This window comes from Carettochelys insculpta, chromosome 8 (assembly GCF_033958435.1).
Source record: "Carettochelys insculpta isolate YL-2023 chromosome 8, ASM3395843v1, whole genome shotgun sequence".
Classification (NCBI taxonomy): domain Eukaryota; kingdom Metazoa; phylum Chordata; order Testudines; family Carettochelyidae; genus Carettochelys; species Carettochelys insculpta.
In genome coordinates, this window is record NC_134144.1 from 8,474,128 (window position 1) to 8,501,646 (window position 27,519).

General features: G+C 44.2%; 1 protein-coding gene across 1 annotated transcript in view; it reads left to right on the top strand.

The window, feature by feature from the left end:
* The first annotated feature begins 429 nt into the window (after positions 1-429).
* The window catches only part of ACADL (acyl-CoA dehydrogenase long chain), a 35,761-nt gene continuing 8,671 nt past the window's right edge, over positions 430-27,519 (top strand). The window contains exons 1-9 of the mRNA XM_075001658.1: positions 430-563; positions 8,237-8,398; positions 17,307-17,444; positions 17,834-17,998; positions 19,408-19,474; positions 21,376-21,540; positions 21,856-21,957; positions 24,321-24,434; positions 27,389-27,516. Of these exons, the coding sequence (XP_074857759.1) occupies positions 493-563; positions 8,237-8,398; positions 17,307-17,444; positions 17,834-17,998; positions 19,408-19,474; positions 21,376-21,540; positions 21,856-21,957; positions 24,321-24,434; positions 27,389-27,516 (1,112 nt within the window). The 5' untranslated portion in view covers positions 430-492. The remainder of the gene's footprint in view (positions 564-8,236; positions 8,399-17,306; positions 17,445-17,833; positions 17,999-19,407; positions 19,475-21,375; positions 21,541-21,855; positions 21,958-24,320; positions 24,435-27,388; positions 27,517-27,519) is intronic.

Genomic DNA, 27,519 nt, shown 5'->3' on the forward strand with positions numbered 1-27,519 from the left:
AGGCACATTAAATCTTTTCACCAGCAAAAAAGCAACCCTAGGATACAGCTGTGTGTTGCACACTGGCAGTAGGTGTGTGCATTGGAGCTGGGGATGGGGCATGAGTGGCTGTGCGTTGCATACTGACGAGCGGTGCGTGTCAAACACTGGCAGGGTGCTAAGTCTGTGCCTTGCACACTTGTAGGGGGCGTGAGTGTGGACCGCACTCGAAGGGGGTGCAGAGACGTGTCCCCCTTGCCGCCGGGCCACGCGTGGGTGTGCGTTGCACCACGAGATGTGGGGCAAAGCGACCCACGCGGGCACTGCAGCATTGCCCCCACACGCGGTCTGCACCCGGCCAAGCGGAGCACTGGGCTGCGCGGCGCACAGGGGCTGCGGCTGTAGCCCTGCGTGCCTGCGTCACTGGGCTTGTGCGTGGCGGGGCGCGCTGCACGCCGGAGGCCGCTGCCCACTAGAGGGCGCCGCGGCGGCCGCTGAGCCAAGCCCGGAGAGATGGCGTCGTGGCGGCTGCTGAGCCGAGCCCTGCGGCCCCTGTGCGCGCCGGGATTCTGCGCGCCGGCCAGGTGAGCGCCCCCGGGCCGGGCGGAACTGGGCCCGTGAACCCGCGGGGAGACCAGCCTGTGCTGGGCGGGGCGCGCAGCGAGGGAACGTCCGCCGGCCCGGCGTGTGCAGCGTCCGCGGCGCTGTGTGTCCTGCGCCCCGGGTGTAGTGTGCGTACCGCCTGGGCACGGGGCGTGCTGCCCGTACGGTTCTGTGCTCGGTGTGCGCGTGCACGGTACAGGCTGTACCGGCTGTGGTGTGTGTGTACGTGCTGGCGTGTGTACACAGTGCAGTGGGGTGCCCTGTGTGTAGAGTGCGCTCTGTGTGTATGCGTGTGTGTAGTGTGCGCTCTGTGTGTATGCATATGTGTGTAGTGTGCGCTCTGTGTGTATGCATATGTGTGTGTAGACTGTGCATTGCGTCCGTTGTGTGCGTGTCTGAGAATCCCACAGATAATGGTACAACTCCCCTTGTACTTCCTGCTGGAGTAGACTCTATGGGAGAGTGATTGACAGTCAGTTTATTACATCTATACTAAACTTGATAATAACGATAACGTTAGGAGCCGGGTTTGCCCGGCTTTTGGACAGGTTTGTGTCAGGGGTTGTCTTGGGGTGACCTGGTCTCCTTTTGGTTTTGGATGGATTGGGATTTGGCTCAGCTTTGAAATCCACGTTGAGATCCTAACTTGCTCTGAATTTGGGAGAGTTCAATTCTCAGCTCTCCTGCAAATGGTAAATGCTAATTTAGGGCCCCCTTCTGCCTGATTCTTTGTCATACCCCATCTCCTAGGCCTTGTTTACTCTTGAAGATTCAGTTGGATTGGTGTAGGGGTGTGAATTTTAGTGGGTTCTCTGGAATAATTCCCTGCCAAGGCATTTCTTTAGAAGGAAAGCAGCTGTGACCTTTGTCCCACATATTGCCTGAGAGGCAATTTCAGACAGTGACAAAGCTACACCCAAGCTAACTATCTACCCTGTTGTGCGGTCAGAATCAGATTATAAAGTCCTTCCCAAGGACGTTGAAAGAAGTTCATGTCCCAAGTTATTTGGTGATTTTTTTCATCTCTATTATTGAACAACTGAGTGTCCACTTTGAGCTCCGAATATGTTACATGTTACTAAAAGCAAAGAACTTTTTTTTTTTAAAAGGGGGGGCAGTAAATCTTTAAAGTTGAAAATGTAGTTGTGGGAAACATCCCGGCATTTTTTATTTTAAAATTCTGTGATTCAGGATCATAAAAAAGAGTGGAGGAAAAAAATTGTTAGATCAGTTTTTCTCTACCTTTTTTTAAATAAAGTACCCCTAGACTTCTCTTGCGTACTCCTGAGGGTGTACGTACCACTACTTGAGAAACATGGTCTTCAGGTAATCCATGGTCTTGCAACAAGTGCCATTCAACCTGTCCAGATTACTGTACCCTTTTCAGGAGTCAGATTTGTTTTGTATCCCACCAAGTTACACTGCACTTAAAAACCTATTTAGTTACAAAAAGAGGCAAAAATATCACAGAACACAACTACTGAAAACTTGCTGACTTTCTACAATCTTACCATCGAATAAGTGAATTGGAATAGAAATATTGTACTTCCATTTCAGTGTACGGTTTATGAAGCGGTAGAAACTAGTCATTGCCTGAATCAACTTTCGTACTAATTTTAGTAGTGTTTTTATGTAGCCTGTTGTAAAACTAGGCAAATATCTAGATGAGTTCATGTACCTCTTGGAAGACCTCAGTCTATCCCTGTTAAGAAACACTGCGATAGATCTTTGAGACCATGCTACACCAGTGCAGAATACAGCCTCTGTCTCTTGTGCGATGTGGAGGGAGGGAGCGAAAGGGGGAAGAGGTATTCCATGTAAGTTACACAACTTCAGCTGCACAAACAGCACAACTGAAGGTGACATACTTAGATCTGCTTACCATGGTGTATTCCCTGCTTTGTGTCCCTCAACTCCCCTTGTACTACCTGTTGGAGCAGAGTCCATGGGAGAGTGATTGGCGGTCAATTTGTTCTATATATATACTACACTTGATAAGTTGACCCTCACTAGCTCTGTCTGGTAATGACAACAAGCCCTCAGCATGACTTTTCTTTTCTTTAGGGGATGTACGTGTGTACCTAATGGGTAGGGTTGTATTTATTTTAATTGGAAAACATAGGAAGTATAGAATAATAGGTTGCAGAATCATTGCATGTACACTCATTCCTTGGTAAATGAATACTTTACTTAGGAGTACTTGCTTAAACAAGGGATACTTACCTTTGTTCACTAGATGAGTGACTTCCCACTGCTAATACAAGCCTTACCCCCTCCCCATGACCCCAAACTGCCGCAACCTAAACCCAAATCTGCTACAGGTAGGAAGGTCTGACGGAGGCAGTTACTGGTGCTACTCCGGCCCCCTCAGTCTGACTGCCCCGGCAGGCTCTGCAGCCCCTAACCATGGCAGCCTGAACCCCCTGCAGCCTGACCCAGTCGGCCCCACAGCCCCAAACTGCAGCAGCCTGAACCCGCTGCTGGCCCCGTGACCCCAAACTATGGCAGCCCCCCTCCCCCCTGGCAGGCCCTGTTGCCTGAACCACGGCAGCCTGACCCCGGCCCCCCCCCCGGCCAGCCCTGCGGCCCCAACCCTCCACAGCCTGCCCCCGACTGCCAACCCTATGGCCCCAACCAGCGGCAGCATGACCCCCTCCCCATCAGCCCTCACACCCAACCTGCACCAGCCTTAACTCCTCACCTGCCCTGTGGACCCAACTTGCAGGAGCCTGAACCTGCTCCCACCACCTGCCCCACGGACCCAACCTACCACCAGATTTTAACCCTCCCTCCTGCTCATGGCCCTAAACTGCCCCCAGCCTTTAACCACCCCCGCAACCCAAGGTTCACTTACCTTTCAAAAGCAATGCTACATGCTGACTCTTCTTTGCTGAGTTAGGAGCACTAGGAGCCGTCTTTTAATGGGAATTTAGTGTCCCTCTTACGAGTTTTCGCCTATCAGCAGAAAGTTGGGAACCAATTGTGCTTGTATAGCCAAGGATGAATGTAAATCTCATTACATAAGGCGTATACTGTGTCTGGCAGTTCAAATCCATGTGCAAGGCTTACACCAGTGTCAGTGTGAATCACTGGTTGGCCAATAAGGGCATGGTCCTGCAAGCATCACTAAATGGCCTGCTTGAGATGGAGTGATCCTGCATAGTCTCTAGCGAAGTGTTTGGTAATATTTGGGGGATTGACCCTAAGGCAAGCAAACAACTCTGCGTTGGAGGATCCATTCTGTTAATTGTAGCTTATTTTATTTATGAGGTTCCTATAGTACAGTGGCATTTGTACTTGAAAACAACCAAGTGCATTAAACTGCAGAACTTCACTTCAGCCCTTTGACAAATCTTTGTGAAACCAGCAAGTTTTTCTTAAAATGTGTACGTTAGCAAGACATACTGACCAAAACAGGGAGAACCCAAGAGAGACACTAATTCAAGGGGCAAGCACTGTAAAGTGATGTCTGTCACAATACAAAAAAAAAAAAATTACCCATAGTCTTTGGAGGGACCTGTATTATTTTGGCCAGTGAAAATTGATATGTTGCTGTTAGCTTCTCTTTGGCTGGTTTTGTAAATATATAGTGATGTAGCCCTATTGGTCCCAGTTATTGGAGAGACAAGGTGCAGGAGATGGTATGTTTAGAACCGTGTATATCTGCAGATGCCACTTTGTATCTATGAGTGCAGATGTGTGGACCATGCTTGCCTCTCTCCCAGCCTCTCTGGGCACTGAGCTGATTCCTGGGTTGCTGGAATGCCCCCAGAGAACTCCTGCAGGGTGGGTGGTTTGGTTCCAGCACCAGTAGTGCCTGGCCAACAGCATTTAGCTGGGCCAGTCAGGGGCATGGTGGGCTAAGGGCTGGTGGCTAGTGGCTCAGGCTAGAGTCGGGGCTGTCCAGCACTGCTCTGCTCTGCTTCCTGCCCAGCAGCTCAGGCCCCAGAAGCAGCACCAGTGTCCCTACTGTGGTCCAGCCTGGCAGTTTGAGGGCAGCGGGGCCTACTGCTACTGGTGGATTAGAGTGGGCATGGCCCTGATGCTGCACCTTTTCTGGGTGCTGTTGCTCTTGAGCCCCCTGGCAGCAGCTCACAATACATCCATCAGCCCACCCCTTCTCAAGAGCCTGCCTCCCTGCTTCCCTAACCCCTGCCACACCACCCAGTAGCCACTCTTCTGCTGACTCTTCCCTGCAAGACGACTCTTCTGTGCTCCCTCCCCTCCGGAGGGCTTGCTGCTGCACGCTCAGAGGCAGATGAAGGCAAAAGGCAGCTAGTGGATTGGGTGAAGGGTTGAGCTTGGTGGCTGCAGAGCCACAGTTTTTTATGTGCTCAGGGCTCTACGTATGTTCTACCTTCAGTGGTTCTCAGCCAGGGATCTGGGACATGCTAGAGTGCTGTGAGCAGGTGTAAGGGAGTCCATCCAGCAGGGCAGGGCAGAAAGCCAAATCCCCACTGCTTGGAGCTGAAGCCTGTGACCCTGAGCCCAGTCCCCTGGGTCTCAAGCTGAAACCTGATCATTGTAATTTTACAGGGCGCAATGTGGTGTGAAGCCCGGGGCATAGCCCTGGCTTTTATATACCAAAAAACAGTCACTGTGGCACATTGGGCTGTGGGGTTCTTATAGCTTGTTGGGGAATGGGAGTCCTAGAAAAAAGGTTGCGGACCTCTGTTTTACTGGGCCAATCTTTGAGAAGAGAGACAAGCTTTTGAGCTCTTCTGCAGACCTAGGAAAGGTACCAAGTGTCCCAGCTAACTAAATACAAGGTGGAATAGATTGTTTAGCACAGGTAGTTTGAATATGTGCTTAAGGGGCCATTCAAGCTGGAGTGGCCCATCAAGGCCTCTTCAGTCTTAGGACAAAATTATTATTATTATTATTATTATTATTGTAACAAACCATAAATTTAGCGTGGCTGGATTTTCAGTATCTAGCCAGCAGAGTTTTGAATTTAAGCTGTCAGACTTTGGCTCATCATTTGAAAGTGCTGTGCAGTTTTCCTTTGAGGATGAGGACTGATCGGTCAGATACAGAGTGATCGCTTTGTTCACCCACAGGTAATAGGGCAGTTGTCACCAACCCTCAGCACAGGTGCCAAGAATGGCATGAGAGACAATTTTCAAAGGCAGGCCGCCTGCAGATCGGCAAAAGACCAGCGAATGCTACCAACCACCACCTAAATGGTAAAGCTCTGCATCTTTATTTGTTTATCAATAAAGCTGTTGTAAATAGGACCGTTAGTGATTTTTAAAACGTATCAGGGACATTTGAACAGTCAAAGGTCAAAAGGTCAGATTTCATCACTCCGCCTCAGAAAGGTTGCTGACTTTGATGATCGGCGTGTTTGTCTTTTATCATTTTCCTGTATGGGTTCCTTTGAGGTCATGGGGATTTTACCTGTGTAACTGGTATTGGGACATTTAGTGCGCTGGATGAAGTACGCTGTGTGTTGCACCAGGCACGTGTAGGATCATGGATCTTGGAAGGTTTCTCGTGGGGGTGTTGGTCATTGCAGCAAAGGAGGTATGTCTGCAGATTTTCCATCTGTTTGTTCAGCAGGGTCTGGGGCAACTTTGAGTTGGTTGGCCCTGGTCTGTGGGGAGCTTGCGCCTGATGATGATCTTGGAGAGGCTACTGGGCTTGTTTCTTCTCCAATAATACCTCCATAACAACTCTGTTGGTGAGGCCAGACAATCCCTGTGCTCTCAAAGGAACTCACAACAGAGAATAAAAGACAAAAAACATGTTTGGGTTTAACTCCGAGTACCTTTCCCAGACCTGAAGAAGAGCTCTGTGTAGCTTAAAAACTTTCCTCTCACCAGCAGAAGCTGTTCTCATAAAAAGTATTACCTCCTCTGTCTTGGGTCTGTTTCTTTAAATTGTTTTTGTGGTTTGATCTTTCAAGCTTTAATGCTGTTTCATTTTCCATCTTTCTAACAAGATGATGCCTCCTATTTCTAGAGCTGTTTATCAGAGAGGAAGGATGGGGTAGTTCCTGCCTCACAGCCCGGATAGACTTGTGCACTTTAAGGTCAGGAGGGGCCATCATGATCATCTAATCTGACGTCCTGCACATTACAGGCCAAAACCTCACCCACTCCTGGAACAGCGCGCTGTCCTCTGGCTGAGTTTCTGAAATGGTCAAATGATGATTTAAAGACTTAGAAGAATCCACATTTACATCCATTTAAGCATGCAAAATGACTCATGCTGGACAAATACAAATACTCCCCCCCCCCCCCCCCCCCCCCAAAAAAACAAACCCTAAAAAACACCCAATCTGACCCCAGGGAAGATTCCTTCCTGACCCCTAACAGTTAGACCCTGAACATGTGGGCCAGACTCACTAACCAGATACGTGGAAGACTACTCTGTAGTAGCTTAGAGGCCTGCCCACTAGGCTATGTCTACACTACAGTGATCAGTCAACAGAAGTTACTGATGGAAGAGATCTTCCGACGGAACTTGTGTGAACAGATTGCAGCCACGCAGATTTTTTGATCCACAGACGCTCTGTTAATGGAGAGTGGCTGGGCTGCCCCGCCGCTCTCTTGACAGAATGGCCAACTGGAAGCACAGCAGACGGGGCTGCCCAGTGAGCTGGGTGCCCTATCTGTCAACAGAGGAGCCCCCGGAGTGTTCCCACCGTTTTTTTGTCAACAGATTCTCTCGAGAAAGGTGTTCTGCCTCACTGGGGAGAGGCAGAAGCCTATCAACAAAAGTGCCGCGTTCTGTCGATTGCCTGTCAGCAGAACTCATTTTTAGTATGGACGCACCACAGGTTTTGTCAGCAGAACCCTCTAGTGCAGACGTAGTTCTGGTGTTTCCCCAGTGGCCATCGGAGGTGTTTGCTGCTCACAGTTGCAGATTGGCCACATGCTATCATGTAGCAGTTTCTTCATTCAGTTCCTCCGGTAAAGTTAGCAAGCCCAGCCTTGAAGCCTCAATGTTGTAAATACACATTAAAGCAGATGTCCTTGTTAAAAATCCTCTTTTTAAAGTGTTACTTTTAAAGTTACAGCGGTGTGTAGAATCACAAAAGGAAGGAAGAAAGAAGTGGAATTCATGCTCAAGTAAGCAGGTGAATGTTATGTTAGGCTGTTCATAGCATTTGAATTGTGGCGTGCTGGGTTGAGTGGTTTTTTTTCCCATGTGGCGTATATAAGGTTGTGTAGACAATCTGGGTGACAAAAGAAGCAGCACGTTTTAACTGCTCAGTATTATTTGTGTTTTAATGTTGAAGGATGATAGTATTGTTTGAATTGGAAGGCGAGGGACGCGACTATGTCTGGACCTTAATCTGTGTCAGTGTGTGTCTTTTTGAATGGTTCATTCAAGCCTGTTTGTGCAGCTCTGTGAAATGTGTGTCAAAGTTGATCTGAAAAATCTTTTTCCCTGGAACAGTCTTGGGGTTTTGTTAAGTAGCATAATGGTTTTGTGATATGGACAAGTGTCCGTGCCCATTGGCTTGTGCCTTGAAAATGTATTAGGAGAATGGGCCGTACTCATTTACCTAGGGGTTTCTTTGGAAGGCCAGTGCCATTCATTATGCCCATAAGTGCCTTGACCAAAATGGGTCTTCACTGCTTAAAATAAGGTGTTAAATAGCATTATTTGCAACTGCCCTGGCTATCTTTTTTTTTTTTTAAAGATATCTGCAAACTGAAAATCATGAGTTGGTACGTCAAGAAACGTCTTCTGCCGAAACGTTAGTGGATATTGGAACTCGGAGGATCTTCTCTTCAGATCATGATATCTTCAGAGAAAGCGTGAGGAAATTCTTCCAGGAAGAAGTGGTTCCTTATCATGCAGAGTAAGGATATGGTTCAAATGTTTTGTTACTTACTAATTCCATACTGTTTCACAGAACACTCTGGGTGCATCTACACTTGCATTCCTCTTTCAAAAGAGGCATGCAAATGAGGTATACATTTGCATATTTGACACCTCATTTGCATATTCTAATTTCAAAAGAGCTTCCTTCGAAAGAAGATAAGTACCATTGTAGACGCTGCTCTTTTGAAAGTAAACCCATCTTCGAAAGAATCCTTCTTTCCATTAAATAAAGGGAAGAAGGATTCTTTTGAAGATGGGCTTACTTTTGAAAGAGCAGTGTCTACACTGGCTTTCTTCTTTCGAAAGAAGCTCTTTTGAAATTAGAATATGCAAATGAGGTGTCAAATACCTCCTTTGCATTTACAATTTACCTCGTTTGCATACCCCTTTCAAAAGAGGAATGCAAGTGTAGATGCACCCTCTGGGAGTGATGTTCTGAATATGAGGTGAACTGTAAAGCTATTTTAATTTTTGAAAGATTGTAGTAAGACATCTTCTGGCTTGCATAGTTTCTACATCAGACAGATGGGAAAAAAGTAATGGTTATATTTGTAAAACAAGAAAGTGGTCAGTATTTTTCATGACAGGAGCCAGGTTTATTAGCTAGGGACTCATTATTTTCAGGAACAAATGTAGCACAGACAATAAAATGCAAATTTCCCCAGTAACGTGCCTTGACTCTGAGAACTTGCCTCTCAGGGTCAAATAGTGGTTAGCTTTTCTGAGCTGTCAGTAGTATTATTTGCATTGTACTGGTACCTGGGATTCTCAGTTATGGAACAGCATCCTCAGCAGTGTACAAACCCAGAACAAGAAGATGGCACTTGCTTCAGGGAGCTTACAATCTAAAGTTGTTAATTGTGTTTGGTTTTTTTATACTGTGGAGATGTCTCCTGAAAGTTGGAGTAAAAGCAGCAGGGAGGCTGGAACAATTTTTATAGTGGGGGTGCTGAAAGTTCTTGAACCAAACCGGAAACCCTTTATAGAATGGAAACTGCTTCAGCATCCCTAGGTCCACCACCTAGGAAGGACCCATGTACTCAGAGACTTTTTGTCCAAGAGCAGCCAACTTGGTTTTAATTCCCATCTTTTATTTCTGTGGAAGTCTGTGTGGGGGCACTCCTAATTCAGAGTAACAGTGTCCTAGTCTGACTGAGTTAAAGTGGGTGTTTTGTTCTTTTTAGTGGCTAAATTAAAATGGGATGAAGTTGGTTAAAACAAGAAGTCTGTATTAGTGCAGTAAAAATGGGACATGCTTAGTTTGAAATAAATACCAACATGCACAAAAATAACAAAATATGTGTATTAAGAGATTTAGTTATTGTAGTGCATTTTTGTGTGTATACCAGTCCTAAAATTAACTCTAGCTAGATGCCACAACTGAGACAGCAGATGGTAATGATGCTGAATTACTCCCAACCAGTACTGAAACAGCAGTCTAGAAGTGAAAGCTTTCAGTTGCCAGTCCCCTGATCTATTCATCCCACTCACACTACACCAAATATAGCAATGAAACGATCGTGTTTCAGGCACAATCTTTAATATATTTTTGTTTTGTAAACTATTTGTCATATCCTGCAGCCCCGGGACTGGGAGGTTGTCAAATATTCTGGATAATAGAGAGGTATACTCAGCAGTGCATAATGTTAAAGAAAAACAAGATTAAAAATTGAGAGGCAAACAAAAATGTGTGCAGAGTACTGTATTTAACCAACAACAGTAGTATTGTACATTGTAAACTTAATCTGTATTAGCTGTATTAATTTGTATTTACTTTCATTATATTGTACTCATGGAAAACATAACTAAAATTTACTTATGGTTAAAATGCTGGTTATTTGAGAGTTCTGGGTGGTAGAATTCCAGATATGAAGGAGTTTGCTGTAAAATGGGAATGGTTGTCATCCTTAATCTAGGAGAGCAGCTTCATTTCTGAATTTAATTTCAAGATAATTGGCATTAACTTGCTGAGTCTCAAACAATTGTCTTTAATTTTTGGAAGTGAGAGTAATGGCATAAAATAGGGCGTGGTGTTCTTCGACTTAAATTGAACCAGTTAGCCCAAAAGGGCAGATGTGGTGGTTGTTCCTACTGGGGCTGTACTGTGTGTGCAAAACCATAAACAGCTTTTGTCCCGTTCTCTACTAGGCAGCGTTTCCAACTGAAAAAATTTGCAATTGTGTTAGTCCTGCACTGGGAGAGCAACCAATAAGGAGGTGAATTTAGTATTTCACCTTTTCCCATTTCTTCCACGCCTGTTCTCTCTCCTCTCCAACTTCTCCCACTGGAAGTTCTCCCATAGGCCTGAAGTAATTGTTGTGTTTTTGTACGATTTCCGGAAGGCAAATATGAGAGAGACTTGGACCCTCACAACCAAGTATATTTGCATTGTCATGCCCCCACAGAGGCCTTATTCGTAGACCAGGATCCTGTTGACATAAATAAAAATATGATCCCTCGCCTTTGGGCTTAATATATCTTCTCTCTTCCATGTATCCTTACTGAGCAATTCTTGGCCCCAGGGCACAACAGCCAATGGGTGCCCTTGCATAAACAAGTTGCGAATGTGGGCCACCTGAGATTTTGGGCAGCGTTGCGCCTGTTCTGGGTGCTTCTCAGTGAGCTGCCAGCACAGCCAGGGCTTCTGCATGTTCCTGCCAGTTAGGGTTGCCAGTTGTCTAATCTCACAAATGCAAGGATCCTTGCCTTGCCCCGTCTCTGAAGCTCTGCCCCATGTTCACTCTAATCTCCTTCCCTCCATGGTTTGCTCTATCCCCATCCTCACTTGCCCCAGGGTGAGGCGGGGTGGGAGTTTGAGTGTAGGTGGGTGTGAGGGGTCAGGTTTTGCATGTGTGCTTTGGGCTGAGGAAGGGGGTTCGTGGTATATGAAGGGGTGCAGACTCTGGGAGGAGGTGTGGACTCTAGGAGGGAGTTTGGGTGCTGGCTCAGGGCTGGAGCAGGAGGGGGTGATGGGGATGAGCCTTGGGTGGCTCCTGAAAGTGATTGCCACATCCCTCTCACAGTATTCCTTGGAGAGGTGTGGGGTCTCTGTGTGAGGTTGCTGGCAGCTCTCATTGACTGTAGTTCCCTGCCATTGGGAAGTGTGATGTTGCTCCTGCCCCAAGTGAAAACATGTGTTGCATCCCTTTATTCTTTAAAAGTTCTTTGAAAACTTCCAGCCAGTGTGCAGCAAGGGTCACAGAGGCTGATGCTGTGTTAGTCACTGTTAGGAAAGACATGGAAAATAAAACTAACTGTAATAATACCACTGTTTATCTGCATGGTGTACTCACACTTTGAAGACTGTGTTCAGTTTTGGTCACCCCATCTCAAAACAGATGTAGTGGAACCGAAAAAAGGTTCAGAGAAGGGCAGCAACAATGATCAAGGATCTAGAGTGGCTTTCGGATGAGCTATAGAGATGAGGCCTAGACGCCTAAGAAAAGGGATGGTTGAAATAGGAGGGGACTATTACAGAGGCCTATAAAACCATGAAGAATGTGGAAAAAATGAATAGAGAAGTGTTTACCTTTTCATACAGCCCTGAAACCTGTCATCACCTGATGAAATTAGCAAGAAGCAGATTTAATGCAAAAAAGAAAGTACTTCCTTTACAGAATGCCCAACTAATCCATGGCACTCACTGCCCTCAAGTGAGGTGATGGCCAAACGTGTAACATGCTTAAGTTCATGGAGGATAGATCCCGCAGTGACTATTCTCCAGGATGAGCATTGATGTAACCCAGTGCTAGGGGGCAGCCCTGAACCTCCAACTATGAGAAGCCAGGTGTGGAAGGCAGGTATGAGTCAACCCTGCCCTGTTCTGTATGCTCCCTTGATGCTCGGTATACGTTTCTGTCAGAGGTGGAATATTGAGGGTGGTGGAGTGATAGCCTGATGCAATCTGGCAACTTTTATGTTTTCAATACACCAAGTATGTGTCCTAAAGAACTCGAGTGAGAGGTTTTCAGAAACACCTAAGTGACTTAGGACCACATGTCCAGTTGACTTCAAAAGCTGTGTCTTCACTGGGCAGGGGTGGGTGGCTGGAAGATGCATTCTTAACTCAAACTAGCTAACACAAGGTAAAATTCTAGGGAAGATAAATCTTCAGCTTATGTAAAATTTGACCTACTGCCTTGTCTTCCCTAGGATTTTATCTTACGTTAATAGCATCCTTTTTTTCTCTAGACGATGAGGCCAATCACACTTGTGCACCTCATTTACATACTTTTGAAAAGTTGAATCCTACAGGAAGAAAGGGGGTGCAATGGTAGTTCAGAGTAAGTAGTTGCAGGGGACACGGACAGGTGGATGTGTATGTTAGCAGATGAAGGCCTTGTGGAAAAAATGATTTTTTAGGATTGATTTTGGAGGTAGAAAAGCTCATTGCAGAGGTTGCTTTGAACGGCGCTCCAAATGACTGAAAAACAAAGGGAGTGTTTGGGAAGGAAGCTCGTGTGGGCTGTCTGAGGGGGAGGTGAGAGTGAGGAGAAGTTTGAATTGACTGGCTGAACAGCCCTTGGTGCATGTTTCTGTGAGGCTGTGGTCCCTGAACTTTTTACTTTGCATGTCTCCTGCCCGTAATGTTCTCCGTTTCTCTCCCTCCCCCATAGCTATGGCTGGGAATGGGATTACGGTCAGGGCTGAGTCACGGCTGTGTTGGGACGCTGGAAGTAAGAGCTGCAGTTAGGGCTGATGCTGGAGTTGTGGCTGGGGGCAAGGGAGGGTGGACCAGTGTTTCTCAACCTTTTAAAGTACCCCCACGCTTCTCTTAGGTGGGTTTGAAACAATTGCCATTCAACCTGTCCAGATGACTGTACCCTTTTTTGGGAGCCAGATTCGTTCTGCGTACCACCAAGTTACACCTCACTTATCAAATAATGAATTGCAATTGAAATATTGTATGTGCATTTCAGCATACGGCAAATGAAGCAGTAAAATCAAGTCATGGTCTGAATGAACTTTTGGACTGTACTGACCTTAGTAGTGTTTTTTATGTCACTTGTTGTACAACTGGGTAAATAGCTAGAAGAGTCGATGTAGCCCCCAGGGTAATTGTACCCCTGGTTGAGAAACATTGGGCTGGCCAATAGCTAGGAGCAGAACTGGAAGTGGAGCCGAGGCCAGAAGTGAGTTGCGATGGGGAGTTTTACTGGGGCAGAGGCAGGATGGATGATGGTCCCGTCTCACCCCATGGGGCCTGGCCTGACTCCCCCTTTCCATCGTACATTCCTCTGCCCTCCCCTGGGTTGGTGCCCTACAGTTTGCAGACCACTGCACTAAGAAGTCATATATATATGCTGTCAATGAAGATGGATTCATCCTTTAAGTTTAAGCTAATAATCTAAGAAAAGTATCACAGAAAGAACTAGGAATGTGGGGATCTGTCTTCTAGAAAGTGCATTACACGACAAAATATAGCATCTTGCTTTTGCAAAAAGTCTCTTTGATATTTCTTCTAATACAGGTTGAACTTGTGTAGTCTGACCAGTGCTGAATGAGAGTATTTGCTGGACATCCAATATTATCTGGCAGTATTACCAACACTTCCACTGCGTACTGGGCTCTGAGAAGCAAATTTGGGGTAAATTACAGCTAAATAACAGCACAGAACACTGAGAGCCAGAACGGGTGGCTAAACAAACTTTATGGGACCACGGGAAATTTGGCCACATCCATGATTTTTGAACATCCAGCTAACTAAAATTGTGCTGGATTACGGATGCTGCCAGATGAGTGTGCTGGACTAGAGCACTTCACCTTGTACTTTATCTGGCCAACACAGATTACTTGGTCAGTGAAGAGTTTGCTGCTTATACTTCACATCCATTTCATTTGCTGCTAATAAAAGGCCTCTGAATTAGTCTGTGTGGCTGAAAAGATGGGTCTTGCATGGCAGCCTGAATACCATCTAGCTTTGAGTCTGTAGGACAGCATCAGGGAGAAAGTTCCACAGATAGGGAACCTCTGCCATGGGTCCCCAGTTCTCCTTCTGCGTTAAAATCTAAAGACTATCACCATAATCAATAATTCCAGTCATTGAAAAGAAATGTGCTGCACTCCTGGAGTACAAACGCTCACTGAGCCAGAGTACCTAGCAAGCACTTAGAGCGGCCAGAAGAACAGTACAGCAGACAGCCAGGCGCTGTGCCAACAACCACTGGCTCCAGTTATGCAGCAGCATCCAGACCTGTGCTGACTTTGGTAATCTCAGAGGAATGTACGAGGGTATGAAGAAGGCATTAGGACCCACCCAGAACAAGATGGCACCTGTGAAATCCAAATCTGGTGAAGTCATCGCTGACGAAGCCAAACAGATGGCGCGCTGGGTTGAGCACTACTCCGAGCTGTACTCACGCGAGAATGTTGTGGTTGACGCAGCCCTCGATGCCGTCGAGCTCCTACCAGTAATAGACAAACTGGATCAGGAACCGACTGTGGATGAACTGAAGAGAGCCATCGACAGCATTGCAGCAGGAAAGGCCCCTGGCCAGGATGGTATACCACCACAGGTAATCAAGTGTGCCACGGACGCACTCCTGGAACCCCTACATGAGCTACTGTGCCTGTGCTGGAAAGAGGGTGAGGTTCCACAGGATATGCGCAATGTAACATTTTAACGTTGTATAAGAACAAAGGAGACAGAAGTGACTGCAACAACTACCGTGGAATCTCCCTCCTAAGCGTCACTGGTAAACTGTTCGCTCGCATCATCCTTGGCAGACTCCAGAAGATTGCTGAGAGGGTGTACCCCGAATCGCAGTGCGGATTCCATGCAGAGAGGTCTACCGTTGACATGGTCTTCTCTCTAAGGCAGCTGCAGGAGAAGTGCAGGGAGCAGAGGAAGCCACTCTACATAGCCTTCATCAACCTGACCAAGGCCTTTGACTTGGTCAGCAGGGATGGTCTGTTCAAACTGCTCCACAAGACAGGCTGTCCTCCACGGTTACTCAGGATGATCCAGTCGTTCCACGAAGACATGAGAGGAACCATCCAATATGACGGCGCATTATCGGATGCTTTCAGAATCAGGAGCGGCGTCAAACAAGGATGCGTGCTTGCTCCAACATTGTTTGGGATCTTCTTCGCACTCCTCCTGAAGCATGCCTTTGGATCTTCAACAGAGGGCATCTTGCTGCACACAAGATCTGATGGGAAGCTGTTTAATCTTGCAAGGCTGAAAGCTAAGTCTAAGGTGCGGGAAGTCCTCATCGGAGACATGCTGTTCGCAGACGATGCTGCTGTAGTGTCTCACACAGAAGACCAGCTTCAAAAACTGCTGGATCAGTTCTCCAAAGTGTGCAAGGACTTTGGGCTTACCATCAGCCTAAAGAAGACAAACGTACTCAGTCAGGATGTTGCTGAATCCCCATCAATCAGCATTGACAACTATACGTTAGAGGTCGTCCACGAGTTCATTTACCTCGGGCCCACCATCACTGACACCCTGTCGTTGGACACTGAGCTAAATAGGAGGATCAGAAAAGCGGCCACAACTCCTGTCCAGACTCAGCAAGAGAGTGTGGAATAACAACAAGCCGTACACTCACACCAAAATGCAAGTCTACAGAGCCTGCATCCTCAACACCTTCCTTTATGGCAGCGAGACTTGGACCCTGTATGCCCGCCAGGAAAAGAGGCTGGCTGTCTTCCACTTGCACTGCCTCAGGCGCATCCTTGGAATATCATGGAAGGACAGAGTGACCAACACCGCTGTCCTCGAGCAAGCTGGAATCCCAACCATGCACACCCTCCTCAGGCAGCATCGGCTCCTCTGGCTTGGTCATGTCCACAGGATGAATGATGGAAGGATTCCAAAAGACATCCTGTATGGTGAGCTAGCCTCTGGCAAAAGACCTCCCGGACGCCCCCAGTTGCACTACAAAGATGTCTGCAAGAGAGACCCCAGAGAGGTAGACATGGAGCTGGACAACTGGGAAGAACTAGCAGACGACCGCAGCAGATGGAGGCAGGGGTTACACAAGGGCCTTCACAAGGGCGAGATGAGGATCAGACAGCTAGCAGAGGAGAAGCGAGCGCACAGAAAGCACACTAAGGACTTGCCAGACACCCATCACATGTGCAAGAGGTGCAGCAAGGACTGTCACACTCGTGTGGGTCTTCATAGTCACAGTAGATGCTGTAAATGAAGTCCTCAATTGAAACTGTAAAGGGTGCGATCCATAGTCTATGCAGACTGAAGGATGCCTACTACTACTATCACCATAAGTTCTTCTGCTGTCAGTTTACCTAACTACTTTACAGCTGTTTACCAAAATACAAGAAAAATAAATGAATCTGTGGCGGTGTTGACAATTTTATCAGGTATAAAATTTAAGGAAATGTCATGTTATATATTGGGAGCAGAAGTTAGCTTTTTACCACCTACCATACTGCACGTAATTCTGTGATAGCAATTTAATCATTAATGCACAGACTTGGAGAATACAGATCTTAAGAACAGTAGGGTCTCAGGATTCCCGAACTTAATGTTTGTGAATTCAGTTATTCACGAGCAGCTGAGTGGCCACTTCCCTCGGGGCTCTGGGCAGGAGCGCTGGCAGCTGCTGCTTCTCTTGGAGCCCTGGGTACCCCACGTATTGGTGAAAAATCAACATTTGTGGGGTTCTGGACATGGAACCCTCGCGAATGTTGAGCCCGTACTGTACGTTGTATGAGTTCAAGGGTCCTGCCTCTCCCCAGCTGATAAAATACATGTTTTATGTTATCTCATGTATTGTAGGCTGGTTTCTGAAACGGAAAGTCTTATACTTAAACACTGATACTTGGTAGCAGGCTTTATGGTGTAAAGCATCACTGGCATAAAGCACAAATAGAATGATGGGAACTCCACTAACTTCTTGTTCCTGTATCCTTTGCAGATGGGAGAAGGCTGGCCAGGTGAGCAGGGAGCTCTGGGAAAAAGCTGGACAACAGGGACTGCTGGGCATTAATATAGCAGAAAAACACGGTGGAATTGGAGGGGATCTACTCTCTTCAGTAGTGATTTGGGAGGAACAGTAAGTATAAGACACTGCAACAAGAATCAGATTGGTACTGTTAAAAATGTTGTATTCATATGATTTCCCGATTCCTATTTTAAAGAGAATGTATTGACAGGCCGTAGTGGTGGTTTTCTGTTCACAGAAGTGATCATTTAGGTTTTCAGAGGTGCCCTCTGTTTTAAGTATTATTTTTAGGACTTCTGGGAGGGGAGACTGATGGGCAATCCACTAGCTGGGCAGTGAAAATACATGCTGTAAATAAATAAAACCACGAATATCACAAGTTAAAATTGTGTTTGTGATTCTAACTGCTTTTATTGTGCATTTCTTTCAGTTTTGATTCTCTGCTTTTAATAGAAATTGCCATCACACTTTCTTTTAAAGTTTACTCTTCTCTCTTCCAGGATGTATGCTAATTGTAGTGGCCCGGGATTCGTCCTGCATTCAGATATCGTCATGCCTTACATCGCAAACTATGGCTCAGAAGAACAGATTAAGCGGTTTATCCCCGAAATGACTGCAGGCAAATGTATTGGTGCCATAGCCATGACTGAACCTGGGGCTGGCAGGTAAGTCAAAAGGGGCACAGGATGAACTTTCCATAAAGGTTGCTTACCTAATCTCACTGGCTATGTCTACACTAGAAGCGTCTGTCTACAGAAGTTACTGTTGGAAGAGATGTTCCAGTAAAACTTCTGTTGACAGATCGCGTCTACACATAAAAGTGAATCAATTTTTTTTTTTATCTGCTCTGTAGACAGAAGAGCCCTTTGGAGCATCTACACACCTTGTATGTCAACAGTGGACAAAATGCATTTTGTGTATAGATGCTCCAAATTTTACAAAACTCTCTAGTGTAGACATAGCCACTGTGTAAAGAGTCCAAGTTTCATAGTTACATGACCTTCCTGTTGATTAGGTAGAGCCACAAGAATAACCTTGGATTATAGATTGCTGTTTTACAGCTTTGTCATGTCAGCATGCCTGTTCCAAACTCGTGATCTTGCTGTTAGTCCTGCGACAAACAGGATTTTATATATGTTTTTGATTCTGCATAAACAGTCACTAGCCTACTTGCATGGATGTTCCTTAATTTGAGATGCAGTAGCTCAGTAAAGTAGGCTTGACTTATGCTATATAATGCTTTCTGAATTCACTAAGAGGGACTGTTTCCATCTTCCTGAATCATGTACAGAAAAGAGTTTTCTTTCCTCTGTTGATGTTCAAATATTCTAAGTGTTGATGGCAGGCTTACTGGGCAGAGATTACTGATTCCAGATCATTCTCTTCAGTGTGATCAGCAAGGAAGAATGAAGCACAGTGGGGAGTTGCCCATCTGTGCCATGTCCCCACTGGTCTGCGAAACAGGAAACTCTGAGCATGAGAACAATAAGCTGATCTCTAGCCATATGTGGAGGTTTCCAAGCTGAGTGGCTGATATCTGCTACATTGGTGGGCCAAGTTGACATATGATGCTAATGACCTAATAGATGCTATTTGTGGACTTGGTGTTACTGCTGTGAACAGATAAATCAGTTGAAAAGTGAAGTAGAAGCATTTGCTGGACTGAAGATGGAGAGGTTCACCAATTATATATATGCACTCTTATGTTGACATAGCCCATCAATTTAAGGCTGTCTCAGATAGCCATATATAGACAGTGCTTTTATTTTTGCCGGTACTTGCCAGTACTAAGTTAGCGGCACCTCAGGAGCCATGGGATTGGTTGGGGGAGGAGGTGGGGAGCCAGGTGAGTACCAGCACTTTTTTAAGAAGTTAGATAAAATCATATGTGTAGTTTCCATGATATTCTCTAGCCCCTTTTTAATACGTCCCTAAATCCTGTATTGTTGGTTACTGTTGTGCATAGCACTCTCCACAAAGGAGTTTATGCTAGAACTGATTTTTACATGTAAACTTCATGCTGCTGTTGGATTGTTCTCTCAAACAACTTGCATTTCTTGCCAATCAATTTTAGTGACTTGCAGGGCATACGAACATATGCAAAAAAGGATGGAAGTGATTGGATTCTCAATGGAAGTAAGGTATGTGAACAGTGTGCTCCAACTTACAGTGCTTGGATTACTGAATCCATCCAGCTAGTGAGAGAACACATTCTGTGAAAGCAGCAGTAAGGAGTTTCTTCTCCTTTCTTTTTCCTTTTCTACCAGTTACATCATACAGAAGAATTCATGTTGCCCAGACTTTGGACTTTTGATGTTGACTATTTTTGGGTCTGTCAGTAGAGCAGAGTCTTTTTTTTGCTGCTTTTATTAGAGAACAAAAAAGCAGCCCCATCATAAGATTTTTGCTCTGTTAGTCGACTGGTATAGTCAATTTGCCCAATACAGATGAAGGCAAGACTGTTTCTCAGTTCAATGGAGTTGATAGCAGAAGAGCCCTCCTACATTACCCCAGTTGGTCGAGGGAAACAAACAAAACCCTTTACTCCTTGACTCCAAAAATGGAATCTTTGTTCAGTGTATGAGATAAATTCCATATTAGATGCCAACTACACATCAAGCTGCCATAAGGCTGGCAGCTTGTACCCATCTCATTTAACCCTGAATACAAACAAGAGGATTGAAGTAGTGGACTGTCATTCTACAAACTTCTGAATGATATTGCTGTTAGTAATATATAAAACCAGAAACCTCTTAAGAGTTAAAATTCAGTTCTAGTACTTGATCTATTTTAAATATTGGGATGGTTGGTTTAGTAAAATCTTGTTTTAAAAATGATGAATCAGAGGTGACCACTTAATTTAGAAATTAAAAAGAGAGACCAACTGAGTTGAATTCTCTTTCTGTCTGTTTACCCACTTGCTTTTTTACTTTGAGGAATGTACTGTGCCCCTGTTTGTAGAGTAGTGGTGGTTATTCTTTCCTGTCTGGGTAAAAATGTTTTGAAATCTTTGGATGAAAGCACCAAGTAGTCACAGTATTTTTGATTTCAGTATATTTCAAAGATTCTTCCTGCTGTGAATTGCTCTTTACTTTTAGGGATATTTATGGGCTAAATCTGTGTGCTTTTGCAGAGCCCAGCAAGTAGGGCCTTGTCCAGAATGTGGCTTTTGGTCGCTACTATAATAAAATAATAAAACCGTCAGTGTTTATATGTACTTGTCCATAAGCATATACAAAATATACTACTTAAGTAGATTGCATGCTTGAAACTAGACAAGATGAGGCAGTTTGGTCATTTTTTTTATTAGTCTGGTAAAAATGAGTCTAATTTTTATATTTGGCATATCTGCTTGTATGCCACCCATTGTTTTATGTCACAGTTTGACTTAAAATACATGCTACAGTGAAGATAGCTGTAGGTGTCCATCCATGGTGGCATGCATCAGTGTTCCGTGCAATATTAAATATGGGTAGATAGCATGTTGTACAGAGTGACAGTGATTTGGTATAGCAAAGAGGTTGATAATGATTTTTCGACTTTATTCATTGCAATTTTAATTTTTGGAAGAGGTCATCCACATGTTAGTTTGACATTCTTGTTCATAAAGGGAATTTTGTAATAGAGACGAGACTGAATCAACCATCTGAATTTAAATACCTCTGAACGTCAGGAACGTTCAGAATAAACAAATACAAATTTGGTTCCTTTTTTAAATCTGTCCTCTCTCTTTTTATAATAGTTTAGAGAAGACCAAAACCTCAGATCCCAGCAGCTTTTAACTTTGGGGTGTTTGCAGCCCAGATCTGAATTATTCCACCCAAGCCCACTTCTCCTTCACAGACAGTGTTCTGATGCTTTATTTTTATATGCATCTTGACTTTTTTAATCCTTTTGGACACTTACTTGCAGCCTTCCTTTCCTCTACCATTCGTTCATTGGTAAAAGTGTGTGACAGTTTTGTGTACAGCTACTTAATAATTTTCTCCCTAGCTACTTGCCAGCTAAGGTGCAGCTTTATTCCATATCGGTTTTCTGACAGGTATTCATCACAAATGGCTGGATGAGTGATTTAGTGATTGTGGTTGCCATTACAAACCGTGAAGCCCATTCTCCGGCTCATGGGATCAGCCTTTTTCTGGTGGAGAATGGAATGAAAGGATTCATCAAAGGACGCAAGCTAGAAAAGATAGGCCTGAAAGCACAGGTAAGTCATATGAGCCTTACCACGTGATGGATGTTGAGGAAGTCTAAAAGGATTTGTTATTCCCTGGGGGAACTCTCAGTAAAGATCAACTGAAGCTCTGTTTAATGCTGCAATTCATAGTTTCAACTGCAAGAGCAGGCCATTCTATATTAGGCTGCAAGGTTGGGTTGCAGCTGAGTGAAATTTGTATTGAAACCAAACATCCTCCAGTGATAATATTTAATTTGGACTGTGGAAGTTAGAAATTGGATAAGAGGAATATCTGACAAAGAGAGTATCTGACCTTACAGATATTTTATTTAAACCCATTTTTAGGACACAGCAGAGTTGTTTTTTGAAGACGTACGTTTACCAGCCAGTGCCTTGCTGGGACAAGAGAACAAAGGGTTCTACTGTTTGATGGCAGAGCTGCCTCAGGTAAAGCTGACCCAAACCCACACTGTGTGCAGGAAAAGTACAGACTAATTTTGGTCTTTGTTTGGAACCACCGCCCGCAATTTGTGGATTATGCTGTGAGAGCCCTTCCTCCGAGGTAGGACGCCTGCAACAACAGATTCTTCAAACTTTTAATTTTTTTTTGTGCTAGGATTTCTGCATTGCAGATCAACGTGAGGCATCTTAGAGCGTTAGTGAAATAGCCTGCAGGCTAATAGTTTCTATTCAAATAATTTTTTTTTCCGACACTGTATTACGGTTCTATTTCAGTAAGGGAAAGTGTAACAACTACTATAGAAAGGACATTACCTCAGGCTTGGGGAACCTGTGGCTTGTGAGCTGGATGCAGCCCCCTGCTTAATTTGATTTGGCTCATGCTGTGAGTTTTCGTGCTGTGAGCTGGAAGCCCCAAGCCTTGGTCCTATGGGGCTGGAGTGCGAATGCTGGTGCTTTGAGCCCATTCCCATTAGAAACAGGGCTGGATTAAGAAAGGAGAGTTAGAGGCCCCAGCCTGTTGCCACGGTTTAACAGGGGACCCTGTATCTGCACGTTGTCTGGCCCTGCCTGGCTGAAGGGAAGGGGTCCATGTGCTGCTGTTGCCCTTGCTGGGCTGGAGTTGCCAGTGCCAGGGTAAGAGCTGTCCTAATGCTGCTCTTGGCTGTGGGCTCCACCCCCACAGCTCCCATTGGCTGGGATTCCTGACCAGTGGGACCTATATGGGGTGATGACTGCAGTGCCTGCAGAAGAGTACAGGGCAGTGCATCCCACGCTGAGCCACCTGCTTCCCCTTCCTCCCCCACAAGATGAGCTGCCTCGGGCAAGTGCCCCACACTCTAACTCCCTGCCCAGCCCTGAGGCACCTCCCACACCCTAAATCCTTGCCAGATCTTGCACTCAGCCTCTACCCCACTGTCCTGAACCCTCTTCAGCACCCCAAACACCTCATGCCCAGTCCAGAGCCCTCAGCTCCTACTTCCTCAGCTTGTAACCTCCTCACACACTCTGAACTCCTCCTTTTTGGCCCCAGCTTGTAGTCTAGGGGTCCCCAGAAAATCTAATAGTGCCGGGCCCCCAGGTTTGTTATCTGGCCCTGAATACAGGTCAGTTGAGTGAAGGGTCCTTTTTAGGGGTGTTTTGTTTTTGTTTTGCTTTTATATTTTTTGCTTGTGTATGACCACTGACCAATTTATTCCCTCCTGTGGCTCAATGGCCCCTGACAAAAGAAAGACTCCACATCCCTGTGTTACATATATCAGGTTTTTACATCTGATTGCAAGACCAGATCTCTTGAACAATATCACTATAGTGAAGAACATTGGATTAGAAGAGACTTCAAGAACAGAATGCTGCAAACAACATCATTGCAACTCTAATATGCTCTGTTCAGTCATTTTAAATATGCTCTTTTTACCCTTAAGATTTTTGGTGGCGAGTATACTTTTCTTTGTGTAAAGACTAACAAAATGCACCTGGCAACTGTTGTACCAGTGCAAAAATACTATCAATAAATAACTTTTTTGGTTCTAGCTAATTTAAAAAAAAAATTAAAAGTGGAAGCATTTTGTAGAGCCCAATTGTGGTATTAATGGAACTGAATACAGATGACCAGCTAATGCAGCTGTGGAAAAGCGGAGAGGACACTTGAATACCAAAACCATGGCTCTTTTTCATGAACTATTACTTTGTAGTTGCATCATCTAATAAAGGTCATATTTACTTAATTTTACACTATCCTTCAAATATGAGAGCTACTCTTTCACAAGAAATTCCATACAGTATTTAGTTCTTTTGAAGAAATTATTTCAGTGGTTGGGGGGGAGAAAAAAAAAAAACACACACAGTGCCGATTCTCACAAGTGTGCCTACAATAGTGAACCAGGCTATTAATGTGGTTAAGCTAAAAACAGTTCGGTAGGAAATGAATTTTAGTTTAAATCTTTTCATGGTTTGAGCAAGGGGAAAAACTATAACCTTGTAAATGTATTTAGACAGTGTCTGTGTAAAACTTGTTTAAATTACTGTTTGGTTTTAATCTAGCAGTTAAAATAAACTTGTTTCCACTGAGTCAGTATTATTAGATTATTTTTTTTTCTGTAAACCAGCTTATGCAACTTTGGAATGTCACTAAACTTTTAAAATTGGGTCTCCCCAAAAATTGTGTCCATTGGAGGGACAGTTTTTCATTTATGCAATATTTGATAAAAACTTAATGGAACAGCACAAAAACGCTAAAAACCGTAACTAAACTTCTGCTTCCCAACCTCTTTGAGTGTTTGTGTAGAGAAATTTTAGATTTATTGTGTTGGATAGGAACTCTCAGATTCTTTATCACTTCTGTCTCAAAGGAAAGACTGTTAATTGCTGATATGGCAATTGCCAGCTGTGAATTCATGTTTGAAGAAACAAGGAACTATGTTAAACAAAGAAAAGCCTTTGGGAAAACAATTGCTCATTTACAGGTAAGTGTAAACCCAGAAAAACTGACAGATCCTTCTTTTTTGTCTGTCTGCATCTTTCTCAGTATAGGCTGAACTTCTCTGTTCTGGCACCTTGGGACCTGACCAGTGCTGAACCAGAGAATTTGCCAAACCACAGGTAATTAATATTGTCTGACAACTTTAGCAACTCTTCCACTGCTTACTGTGCTCTTAGAAGACATGTAGTGATAAACTAGAGCTAAATAACAGCATGGAACACTGAGTGCCAGGGCTGGTGGTTGTAAACAAACTTTATGGGTCCATGGGAAAGTTGGCCATGATAATTGGATATCCAGCTAACTAAAAAATTTTATGCCATACTGTGTATGTGGCCAGACCAGTGTGCCAGATTAGAGAAATTCAACCTGTGTAGGCACCTTGCAATACATGTAATTTTCATTTCATCAGAGGTGTTAGGCAAGCAAACCATTAGCCTATTTGTTTTCAAAGCTTCAAATGCTGGATTAGGAACAAGTACCTTGAATGACTCTGCTTTCTCGCCCATGTTCGGTGTTTAATTTAACATGACTAGGAGCTCTTGAGATACCATTGCTGCTGCTTCTTTTAGGCTGTGTGTAGATTGCAGGAGTTTTGTCGACAGAAGTTTTGTTGACAGAGCGCGCGTCCAGACTGCAGATCTCTCGGAAGAAATCTGCCAGTTGGGAGCGTTCTGTCAACATCCCTGTACACCTCATTCCATGAGGAAGAAGGGATGCCTCTTCAGAGGGGATTTTTCTGACATTTGGCCCTGTGGGATGGGCCAAATGTCAGAAAAGCCTCTCCCAACAGAACTGTTCCCCGCAGTCTAGACCCAGCATTAGATTTGTAGTCAACAGTGCATTGCTGACTTCGCTTATGAATACATAGTAAACATAGTTTTGTTTCTCAAATTGCACGTACAATTGTATTTAACAATCTGAGGTGCTGACCCTACAATGCGTTGTCGTGGCTGGACCTCAGCATGTTAGCAGAGTCCTGTTGGCTTGCGTGAACTCCCAGGTAGGGGGATCTAGCAGCATATAATGCATTTCAGGATGAGCACTTACCTGAGACTGATACAACGCAAGTTTTACGCAGCAGGGACCTTGTTGTCTAATGCCTGTAATGTGTGCGGCAAATAATTATTTTATATAGTCTTCGGATTTATGTGTATTTTATGTAAATGATTGCTCAGCCACTTGGCAACTAAATGCACGCAGAAAGTTATAGATTATCCACAGTGCATGTTGTTCTTGCTGCCGTAATGAGAGTTAGTTAGGTGTGAGTTTTGGGACTAAGGCTCTGTTCCTTATTCAGAATCATGAAAACTCTCTCTTTTTAACCAGGGTAAGTTTTGTGAACCAGATTATGGCAAATATAGACTCTATATGTTACTGTAGTGATTTTCAAAGGCACTGCTTAATTTTTTTTGCTTCATATAGGACTAACCTTAAGAGATTCAGTATAAAATTTTAGGTGGGGGGTTATTCTAAAAACAGTATAAAACATTTTTATGAGAGTGATCAATAAGACATTTTTGTGAGTATGTTCCAGTGTTTGTGATACGTAGAGACTGAATTAATGAATTGTGCATGTTCAAGTATGGTAGCCTTTTTATTAATCAAACTGTGCCTTTGAGAGCTGAATAAAAATGACTAGACCCCCAGTTTTAAGTCTTGATCCTTTTCCTGTTACGTCAAAGGCAGTCCTCCTTTTGAGTTCAGCGGGAGAACAATTAGACTCTTAAAACTGAGATGTCATAATTATCTGTTCATAAAATTTACAGGTGTGATTTAACATTTTCAAGTTTGTGTAGGTAGCAGTATGAAAATACCTCTTTCAAAAACTAGTTTGAGTGCAGAGTCAGCACTAGAGGAAGATGAACACTGTCCAATAAACTTTTTAAAATAAAGTATGTTGATCAAAATGTTATGCCCTGTGCTTTTCTATTTCCTTTTATTGACCGTTGCTAAAGTGTGTGTGCAATCAAAAGCAGATGCCTTTCAAATTAGTCTGCTGTTTTGTAATAAGTAAATTAGACAAGGTTTGAAATAGCTTTCCATTTGTTTCTGTAGCTTGGGTAAAGGAAGGGATAAAGCCCACTGATCTAGAAGTTGAACTTCAGAAAAAACTCGTTGGCTTGTCTTGTTCATTCCCCCTGCCAGGATCAGGACTACTACCACATAGTTGAGTTCTTGCCCAGTCTAGCTTTACATAAGTCTACAAGTAGACTTATTTTTCCACAGTGTAACAGATATCCATGTTAGGAAACTTTCCTTTGTGTCAGTCCCAGGGTACTAGAGAGACAAGGTGAGTGAAGAAGTTGATCCAATAGTAGTTATCTTTTTATAATATCCAGTTTCTGTATAATTCATTTATAGATATCTAAACTATACTATTATGGTATCTAGTATCTGTATAATTCATTCAGTTTCTGTGTATCATAAACACTGGAACTCTAAATTACTAGGTGTTAAGAGTAGAAACACATTTTTACCAGAAGGGGGAGCTCAAGTTGTTAAAACATTCAGTAAAGGACCAATAGGTTGTACTGTCTTGGAACTTAACGAACTCAAACTTCTGTTGTTTTCTTATTTAAAAATAAATACTCGCATGTCTTTTTGAGTTGAAGACCAGACTCTAGCTTTTCTTTGATTCCAAGTCCCTTGATTCTGAGCATATGCTGTTTGATTAGACTGACAGAAACATGAGTCCATTAAAAGAAATGGAAATTAAGCTGCATTTTGTTTTGTTTAACTCCAGCTGTGGGTGTCCTGCTATATTATCTTTGCTATGGTGGGGTTTCCTTCATACACATCATTTATTGTTTGTTCATTTTCTAAAACAGTATTTTCTTGCAAAGACCTCATTGGCATCATTGTCTTTCACTGGTTTGTTTTTAAAAAGTTTTTTTTAATTTTTAAATACAAAACATTTTTCCTCCCAACAAAAATCAGACTGTGCAGCACAAATTAGCAGAACTGAAAACTCAGACTTGCGTGGGCCGGGTGTTTTTGGACAGCTGTCTTCAGCTGCATGCTGAGAAACGTCTGGACTCCTCTACAGCTTCCATGGCAAAATACTGGTA